Source organism: Pararge aegeria, chromosome 15 (assembly GCF_905163445.1).
Source record: "Pararge aegeria chromosome 15, ilParAegt1.1, whole genome shotgun sequence".
Lineage (NCBI taxonomy): Eukaryota > Metazoa > Arthropoda > Insecta > Lepidoptera > Nymphalidae > Pararge > Pararge aegeria.
This window is the reverse complement of record NC_053194.1, coordinates 11,600,100-11,610,759: the sequence shown is the minus strand read 5'-3', so window position 1 is coordinate 11,610,759 and position 10,660 is coordinate 11,600,100. Positions and strand designations below refer to the sequence as shown.

The window sequence follows — 10,660 nt, the reverse complement described above, 5'->3', positions numbered from 1 at the left end:
TGAATTGTTGTTGCTTCAAAGTTCTATAAAACAGTCTGCGACTTCATTTGACCATTTTTTTAAGTCGACTCACACGCGGACGAAGTCGCGCGGGTCCGCTAGTGAATGTATATTTGATAAAATCTTATGTTAGTAATAAAAGTCGTTGGTTGTTGGTTTCATATAGACTGATTTAATGCAAGTCATTCATACATAGACAATACACAAACTTTCACCTCAATGTCCATAGATGGCGCTACTTGTATTAATTAACATTATATTTGATAATATTCTAACACCCCCACTTTATCAAAAATAACAACACTTTCAAAGTATTACATACAGTGGAGAGGTAAAGCTACACAAAAAAAAAACTTTTAAACTCAATATACAATAACAAATACAGTATACAGTCCTGCCTTGGCTATTCTAAATTAACAATTCCAAAATCTTTCATGAACTTATAATGTTTAACAGCTGGCAGACCTTTGGTTAGCAAGTCAGCAGGCATGTTAGCTGTTGACAAATATCTAGCTTCAATTATATCATTTCTTAAAACTTCTCTAATGAAATGATACCTGACATCAATATGTTTGGACCGTTTATGTGACTGATCATTATTTGCTAACTTTAACACTCTCACCGCCATCCATATATAGATTTTTTCAGCGTTACAGGCCATGCGGTCTACCGGCGGCCGCATCTTTGCCCACCAGTGCAGGCCGCGGTGAAAAATGTTTAACGAGTTTACCAGGCCGTACGGGCGGCTGGCGGGCTCACAATGTATTTTTACTAGCAGGCCGTGCGGTCCGCTACGACCTCGTGATTTCATATTAATTTTGTAGTGCGTGGCCTGCTATTACAGAAAAGTGAAGCAACCAGACACAAAATTTACTTTTATACCTACAATTTAAAAAAAAAAAAATTGCTCTATCTTAAAATTTATAGGATTTCTGGGGGTTTATTACAGAAATAAAAAAGCTATTTTAAATGAAAGAAAAATGTTTTATTACATTATTACTGCCTTACAATAGCGCTATGGAAGTTAGCAAAGCATTCAGAGCACACACTAGGATTTGAAGGACAAAGTAAGCACACTGTATTTACTTTCTTTGTTACTTTACATGCTTCTACACTGGTCAAACCTTCTTCTCTCTTCTTTTCATAGCAGTGGATGCATCTTCTTCTTACTATTCTGTTACGCTGATCGACCAACGTTGACTTTCCAAATCGGTGTCCAGCTGAGCAGTCCTGGTTAATTCGACCTTGTCTTCTTTGTTGATCAAGACCCATCAATGTACGGCAAATATTTTCTTTGAATGTGGTTATGGTATATTTTTTAGATGTTAGGTTTTTCGAATTTTTGAACAAAATAAAGGCATTGATTAGTGATGTGCTAAATAAAAGCTCTATGGCCAATTTCTGAAACCAACGCAAGCTTCTCCTTGCAGGGTTACAATAACTACCCATCTGATCTGAGTAGTCAATAGCACATTTATGACGATTATAGTCCGCTATCAGCGTTGGTTTCATAGTCACTTTATTGCGGTTTCTCTTGCTGCGCACGCTGACAAAACTAGGTGTATGCCGAGTTGATAGAGCCAACACATCACGCTTGTCTTTCCATCGTAGAATTAACACTCCGTCATTATTTTCCATAACACAGGTCTCGCCTTTCTTTAGTTTCTCTTTCAATAATTCTTTTGGTAGCCCTTTTCTATTTTTTCTTAGAGTCCCCAACAAATGGGTGCTTTTTTGGAGTAAACTATTAGCCAAAGTGACACTTGTATAGTAATTATCAGTAACGATACTTCTTCCAGCATTCAGATATTGATCACTGAGTTTCATGACTATTTCACTGGATACGTTTTGTGTGGTTGAAGTGGTCCTTTTGCCTTCATATACAATCAAGTCATAGGTATATCCATCGTCGTCGCAAATTTTAAATAATTTTATGCCATACTTATGTCGTTTTCCAGGTATGTATTGCATAAAAGCGATCCGGCCACGAAAAGCTACCATTGTTTCATCAACGGTAAGAAACTCTCCAGGTGTTTTGTATTGGCCAAATTTTTTTGAAAGGATCTCGACGAAGCGTCTTATTTTTATGAGTCGATCTGTTCCCGTCATGCCAATATAATAAGCATCTTCGAAATGCCAACATCGAAGTAATAATTCGAATCGGTTTCTACTCATTACTCTTTTTGCAACATTGTTTTCATATAATACGTCTGTACTCCAATAATCACTAATTTTTGGCAGTTTTTTGAGCCCCATCCAAATCAGTAGCCCGAGAAATTTCTTCATTTCGGCAGCATCACAATCGTTCCACTTAGACAACCGACTGTTTCGTGTTACACGTTTGAGTATTTGTGTTTTTATTGCGTATGAATTAGTCATTCGTACCATTAAATCAATAATCTCATTATCCAAAAATAAAAATAAAAAGTCTAATTCAGTTTGACAATCTGAACCAATGTTTTTCATGCCTGGGTCAACAGTAAACGGAAACTGTTTTTTTCTTGAACCATCTGATAACGGTATATTCCAGCTCGAATTCGGTATGCTCCGACATGGTATGGCTTCTGAAGAATGTTGATGTTGGTGACTGGTGGATAATTCTACGCTTTCTTCAGATGAAGTTGCATCAGAATACGTGCACATGCTTTCCGATTCTTCGTCTGTAGGTGGCTGGTAGTCTGGGTCATCTTCTGAGTCCGACATAATAATTAAATGGAAGAAATTCACAATAAAACGATGAAATTCCACAAAACGCGCGCCAAAATGCGACCGTTACAAGCCGTGCGGGCGGCCGGCGGGCTAATGATTGTTTACTAGTGTGGCGTGACAGAGTCGATAATTGTTTTAAGTTATAACGGAAATTTTGTTAGATTTTGGCGCGAAAGATTCGGTACGCCGGCGGCCCGTATGGCCTGCTGATCTTGCCAAGTGCAACATATAGATGGCGTACTCTACTCGAAAAGATACGTCCCGCCGGCGGACCGTATGGCGGTGAGAGTGTTAATGCACTCTGACTGTCATTGTACATAATAATTTTAGTACAGGAACCAATTATTTCAAACTCTAACTTCTGTAAATATATTGCTTCTCGACATGCTTCCGACAAAGCCATATATTCTGCTTCACAACTACTAAGAGCAACAGTTCTTTGTTTCTTGCTCTCCCAAGAAATTACAGCACCTGATTTAGTGAAACAGAAACCAGTATATGAGCGTCTGTCAGTGGCATCACTTGCCCAATCAGCATCCACAAAACCTACAAGCTCTGCACTTTCTTTAGAATATTTTAAACAATAGGTTTTAGTCTGTGATAAATATTTCAGAATTCTTTTTGCACAATTCCAGTGTACATAAGAATAACAGTTGTTAAACTGGCTTAAATAACTGACTGAATAGGAAATATCAGGACGAGTTAGGACAGCTAAGTACATTAAACTTCCTATTAATTTTTGATAAGGTAGCTTTTGTTCACATACATTAGACTTATCAACATTCAATTTACATTCTATAGGAGTTTCTACTGCATGACATTCAGACATATGAAATTTTTCAAGTAACTGATTAATATACTGTTCTTGATCTAAAGTAATTATATTGGTGCTTTTGTTAATGTTAACTCTCATGCCCAAATAATTTCTCACTTGACCTAAATTCTTTATTTTAAATTTTTGGCTTAAAATCTCTATTAAATTATCAGATTCAGACTTACAATTTGAATATACTAGAAAATCATCGACATACAGTCCAACTATAGTTTTCTTATTATCACTATGATTTTTAACAAATACACAGGGTTCTAATTTACATTTTCTAAATCCTGATTTACATAGTATCTCCTCAACCCTTTTATACCATGCTAGAGATGATTGTTTTAATCCATAAACAGCTTTTCTCAACTTTAAAACTTTATTTAAATTATTTATGGGAAAACCTTCAGGTAAATGCATAAATATGCTTTCTTTTAGATGACCATTAAGGAAAGCTGTTTTCACATCTAGATGAGTGATATCCATGCCTAACTGGACACTTATGGCAAACAACAAACGCAGGGTTGAATGTCTAATCACTGGACTGAAGGTTTCTTGGTAATCAATACCAGCCTTCTGGGTAAAACCCTTGGCTACAAGCCGCGCACGATATGACACTTTATTGTCAGAGTCAAACTTTTTTTTAAACACCCACTTACATTGCACTACACTCGCGTTGCTGGGAGTATCAACAACTTCCCATGCTCGATTGTCTTGGAATGACTGCAGCTCCTCTGCCATGGCCTGCGACCACATCAGTCGCTCTGGCCCACTGATGGCCTCTGCATATACCAGTTCATCTTCTCCTGTAGCTGTAGCACACATGTTGACAATACCGTATCTATCTGGCTTTCTCCTGTGACGCTTCTCTGTTACTTCTGAAACTGGTGTAGTAGAGTCTGCATGTGGTATATCTGAAGCTTCTTCTGTACTCTGTGGAGCTGAACTAGTCTGTTCAGTGTTCAGGTTTTCTCCACAAGCTTCTGACTCTAAACTTTCTTCATCAACATCCAAATAATCAGATTCTGAAGAACTTGATTTGTTTAGGGGTTCAAGTTTCACCACAGATTCCTCTACCAACTCCCCCACTGAATCTGTGCTTTCTAGAGAAACTGTTACTGTCTCTTGTGGCTTGGGTTTTTCTTGTATTATAACATCCCTACTTGTGGTGACTTTGTTCTTTACTGGGTCATATATTTGGTAACCTTTGACATTATCACTATAACCAACAAGTATATGTTTTCTTGATTTTCTGTCCCACTTGGCTCTTTTTTCTTTTGGTGTGTGCACCATCACTGGACTCCCATCTACACGTAAATGTTGTAAATCTGGTTTCCTAGCAAACCACATCTCATATGGAGTCTTTTCAATACCTGAAGCTGTAGACCTGTTTTTGAGATATACTGCAGTATTTGCAGCTTCTGCCCAAAATTTTTTATCTAATTCTGCTTCAAAGAGTAGGCATCTAGCTCTCTCCACAATGGTGCGATTGCTTCTTTCACTGAGTCCATTCTGCTCTGGTGTGTAAGCATTTGATTTTTGATGAATTACCCCTTCATGTTTCAAAAAATCTCTAAAATCATTGCTGCAATACTCACATCAATTGTCTGTGCGCAATATTTTTATTTTTCTGTTTTGAAAGTTCTCCACCATTGACTTAAACTCTTTAAAACAAGTCAGTGTTTCACTTTTACACTTTAAGAAGTATATGAAGGTCATTCTGGTGAAGTCGTCAATAAATAGCAAAAAATATCTTGCACCACCAATGGATTTGCACTCCATCGGTCCACAGATGTCTGAGTGCACAATCTGCAAGATTTCTGTAGCTCGTGTACCTTTCGTAAATGGTAATCTTGATTGTTTGCCTTCACAGCAAATTTGACAGCTAGACTTACTTGTCACAAATTTGTCTGAGTAATCCATTCCATTGACTAAACCTTGCTTCATCTTGATCATAGCTGTACTGTTTAAGTGTCCAAGCCTTCTATGCCATGTTTGTCCATCTACTGTTGATGATGATAACAAACAAGTTTCATTTACCAAGATTAACTTGTATACATTATTTACAAGTTCAGCTTCCGCAACTAGATTGCCTAATCTGTTTTTTATGAGGCATCGGTTGGGTTCAAACACAACACTATTTCCATTTCTTATCAATTCACTAACTGATAGCAGGTTAGTCGCAAGAGTCGGTACGCACAACACGTTCTTCACTGTTACCTTGTAACCGAAACTCGTCGTGACATCTACGTCGCCGGCACATAATACAGGCACTTTCATGTTGTTTGCTACTGTGATTTCAGGTAAACTTGACGAATTCGTCCTATTTATCAACCAACTTTCGTTTGTAGTTATATGTGTACTGGCTCCCGAGTCAACATACCAGTCACATTTATTAAAGTTACCGCTCAGAAAAACAACACTAAATGCATTTGTTTGCTTTTTCTTCTCTTTTTTTTCGTTTCTAAATGGACATTGAGACATGAAATGTCCTGATTGTTTGCATTTGTAGCATGTTATTGTTTTATTATTTCTGTCATTTGAGTTTGACATTGACGTACTCGGTGCATAGATATTCGGAGTCGGTCCGCCATTTTTGCTATTGCTGCCAACTTTACCAAGTTTCTTTTTCTGCCAACTTCGAGCAATAAGTGCTGAGTTGTCATTTCCATTCACTTCAACAGAGCCGCCATTTTCCATATCTAACAATTTTGTTTTTATGGAATCTGCCGTGATCTGGATCCCGGAATGCTCTATTGCCATGATCATTGGCATAAACTTATCTGGTAAACCAGCTAGTAATAATGACCCTACCCAATCATCGTTTATAATGAATCCAGTACCGCTTAATCGTTGCGAAGTTTCCACAATCTGCGTAACGTAACTAGTCATATCTTCACATGTTTCTAGTCTGATGGAGATTAAATGACGTAATAAAGTTATTCTTCTTAAAAATCCCGCGTCATCAAATAGAGCTTTGAGTTTTGACCATAACTCCTTTGTTGTCTTCGTCTCCTTTATGTGCACAAACAATGATGTGTCAATAGTCAGGATCAATTTTGCGCGTGTTCTGGCATCTGCTACTGCCTGTGCTGCATCTGTCGCCGCTGCTTCTTGCTTGAGGTATTTGTCCGTGTCCTCAAGAACTAGCAAGTTCTGTACGGCGAACGCCCAGTCATCATAATTTTCACGACCCTTGAGCTTTGGCACACTCGCAATAAGACTTGAGTTCATCTTGATTGATGTCACACGCGTAAAATAAACTAACAAACTAACAATAACTCTTCTAAAAACGCAATAACTTTAATTTACTTTACAAAATCTGAGTAGCCCATAACCTAATAAAAGTCGTTGGTTGTTGGTTTCATATAGACTGATTTAATGCAAGTCATTCATACATAGACAATACACAAACTTTCACCTCAATGTCCATAGATGGCGCTACTTGTATTAATTAACATTATATCTATATATATAAAAGAAAGTCGTGTTAGTTACTTCACTTATAACTCAAGAACGGCTGAACCGATTTAGCTGAAAATTGGCAGGGAGGTAGTTTAGAGCCAGGAGAAGGACATAGGATACTTTTTATCCCGTTCGACATCATTCCCGTGTGACTTGACATGTAACGTCAGTCACTATAAAACGTGGTATAACAAAAAAGAATCAGACTTGGAATAACAAAATTGACGTATAATGACAGCTATGTAATGACGTATGGATGACTATTTGATATTTGTAAGAAATCAATAATATAACTATTTCTATTAAATAAATAATTAACATTATTGCCCAATTGCCCATTCGTATAAACAGTGAAGTGAACTATAAAACTCGGTATGGTTAAAAATTTAAGTTTTTAGGTGAAGTGAAGTTTAATTAATAATGCCGCGACCAAGACGATCGAATCTTTCCCGACAAAGCCGTGATGCAAGAAGAATACGAAATACTGCAAATGAAAGGACTGAAGAAGAACAAGAAATTGCACGTGAACAGCGCCGCGATAGTATGGCTCGACTTCGTGCTTCTCAATCACGAGAGCAAAGTGAAGCAGCCCGTGAAACAGCTCGGTTGGCAATGCAGAATCGTCGAGCGAACAACAGAGGTCAACAAATAGATAATTTGCGACGCAGAACAAGATATTTATCAAGTGCTGATTTGAATCGAGCAGCGTTTCAATACGATTGCAGCAATGATTACAGCTTGCATCCTAGCGTTTGCATTGGGCAAATGGACGTAGTTTGCGAGTATTGTGGTGCATTAAAGTTTTCCGGAGAAACGCCTGGATTATGCTGCCTTAATGGTAAAGTGAAATTGCCATTGTTGACTCCGCCACCTGAGCCATTGTATTCATTGCTTTGTGGCGAAACACAAGAATCACGCCACTTTCTTGCAAATACTCAAAAATACAATGGTTGTTTCCAGATGACGTCATTTGGGGCAGATATTATCGAAGAACGGGGATTTAATCCGACATTTAAGGTATTTATTTTTGTACTTATATAGAATGTAGTTAAAGAATAACTTACTTTATCTATTGGTACCTATGTAGTATATTTGCTAATTCTGAACTCTACTCTCCCACCGAAAAAAGTGTTTATAACCCAGTTAATACTGTCTGGTTTTTATTTTGTAGATACAAGGACAGATTCATCATCGAATTGGATCATTACTACCTTTCGAAGATACACAGAATAAATTTTTACAAATATATTTCATGGGCAACATGGAAGAACAACTTGATCGACGCCTAGAGATCAATGCAGGAATGAAGCGAGCAATTCTTCAAGACTTGCAGTGTCTGCTTCATGAACATCATGCGTTGGTCAGGTTGTTTAAGAGTGCTTTAGAGCGCATGCCAAGTGATGACTATAAAGTTGTTATCAAAGCAGATAAACGACCATCTGGAACACACGAAAGGACATTTAATGCTCCAACAGTAGACGAAGTTGCCATCCTGATTGTTGGTGAACAATTGGAAAAACGCGATATTGTGCTTACACGTCGCGATACTGGGCAACTGCAACAAATATCTGAAACTTATCGATCATATGACACATTGCAATACCCGCTGATGTTTTGGCAAGGAGAAGATGGATATTATTTTAATATTAAAATGAAAAATCCATTGAATGGTGAGTATCAGTATCATAATTTATTTCATTTATTTGTGAAAGACACTGATTTAAAATAATGCTTATTAAAAAAATGGTTAATGTCTGTATTGTTTGCCTTTAAAATTTGCCTTTGAAATGGTTAATTATCAAATTTTTAATTTCAGGTGAAGAAACTACAAAGAAAGTTAGCTCAATGAATTATTACGCATATCGTTTGATGATTCGTCAAAATGCTGACAACTATTTGCTGCGGTTTCGTCGATTGTTTCAGCAGTATTGCGTTGACATGTATGTAAAAATAGAAACGGAACGTTTAACATTCATTAGGTTGAACCAAGCCAAACTGCGTTCTGAGGAGTACATCCATTTACGTGATGCAGTTAATACTGAAGGAAATGCAGCTAATATTGGTCGATTAACTATTCTGCCGGCGACATACATTGGTAGTCCACGTCATATGCATGAATATGCACAAGATGCAATGACATATGTTCGTCATTACGGTCGGCCCGATCTCTTTATTACTTTTACCTGTAATCCAAAATGGATAGAAATTACTCAATTGCTGCTTCCCGGACAAACATCAAGTGATAGACACGACATCACAGCACGTATATTCAGGCAAAAAAATCGGTCCCTGATGAACTTTATTGTTAAACAACGCGTCTTTGGAGATACTCGATGCTGGATGTATTCAATCGAATGGCAAAAGCGAGGCCTGCCGCACGCACACATTCTTATTTGGTTAGTGGAAAGAATTCAGCCTGACCAAATAGATGATATCATATGTGCTGAGATTCCTGATTATGAAGTCGATCCAGACCTACATGATGTTGTTACTACTAATATGATTCATGGACCGTGTGGTGCCATCAATCCCCAATCACCTTGCATGGTCGATGGAAAGTGCTCTAAACGATATCCACGGAAATTAACGGCGGAGACTGTCACTGGCAATGATGGTTATCCGCTGTATCGGCGTCGATCACCAGATGACAACGGTCGAACTGTCACAACGAAAGTGAAAAGAATGGATTTCGTTGTCGACAACAGTTGGATTGTTCCATATTCGCCACTTATTTCTAAATCGTTCAAGACACATTGCAACGTTGAATACTGCAATTCAGTTAAGTCCATAAAATATATTTGCAAATATGTCACGAAAGGCAGTGATATGGCGGTTTTTGGATTGCAATCCTCGAATACCAACGATGAAATTTCACGCTATCAAGTTGGTCGTTATGTGAACTGTAATGAAGCGATTTGGCGTATATTCGCATTTCCCATTCACGAACGTCATCCTACTGTTACGCATTTGGCGGTGCATCTGGAGAATGGTCAACGAGTATATTTCACGGCTTCGAATGCTACGCAACGTGCTGAAACACCTCCAGCAACTACATTGACCAGTTTTTTTGCAATCTGCCAAAGCGATCAGTTTGCACGAACTTTGCTTTACTCGGAGATGCCACGTTATTATACTTGGAATGCTTCATCGAAGAATTTTCAAAGACGGAAGCAAGGCGATGCGGTTCCTGGGTATCCAGATGTGCGTTCTACTGATGCTCTTGGTCGTATGTATACAGTTCATCCAAAGAATAATGAATGTTTCTATTTGCGGTTGTTGCTGGTAAATGTGCGTGGGCCAACGTCATTTGAGTCACTACGAACTGTTAATGGTGTAATATTCCCAACATATCGTGCTGCATGTGAAGAATTGAAGTTATTAGAAAACGATAGTCATTGGGATACGACAATCGCTGAAGCCATTATCTGTGCATCTCCAAGTCAGATACGCACATTATTCGCTATCATAATTTCGACATGTTTTCCATCAAACCCATGTAACCTGTGGCACAAATACAAGGATAATATGTCAGAAGATATTTTACATCAAATTCGTGTCAGTTCCAGAAATCACGATATTGAGATGAATGAGGAGATACATAATCGTGCTTTACTCTTGATCGAAGATATGTGTTACCTCATGTGCGGTAATTTATTAATCAGGTTAGGA

General features: G+C 37.9%; 1 protein-coding gene across 1 annotated transcript; it reads right to left on the bottom strand.

Annotated features, from left to right (window-relative positions):
• Positions 1-403: 403 nt before the first annotated feature.
• On the bottom strand, positions 404-2,703 carry LOC120630149 (piggyBac transposable element-derived protein 4-like). The gene is made up of 2 exons (XM_039899299.1): positions 1,104-2,703; positions 404-495 (listed from the first exon to the last, which is right to left on the bottom strand). The coding sequence occupies exons 1-2, from the start codon at positions 2,701-2,703 to the stop codon at positions 404-406; spliced, it is 1,692 nt and encodes a 563-aa protein (XP_039755233.1).
• Between the last annotated feature and the right edge of the window lie 7,957 nt (positions 2,704-10,660).

Coding starts and splice junctions, on each gene's coding strand:
- LOC120630149 (XM_039899299.1), bottom strand. CDS start 2,703: ATGTCGGACTCAGAAGATGACCCAGACTACCAGCCACCTACAGACGAA. Junction 496..1,103: donor TTTGACCAGTGTAGAAGCAT/GTAAAGTAACAA, acceptor ATTTGTCAACAG/CTAACATGCCTGCTGACTTG.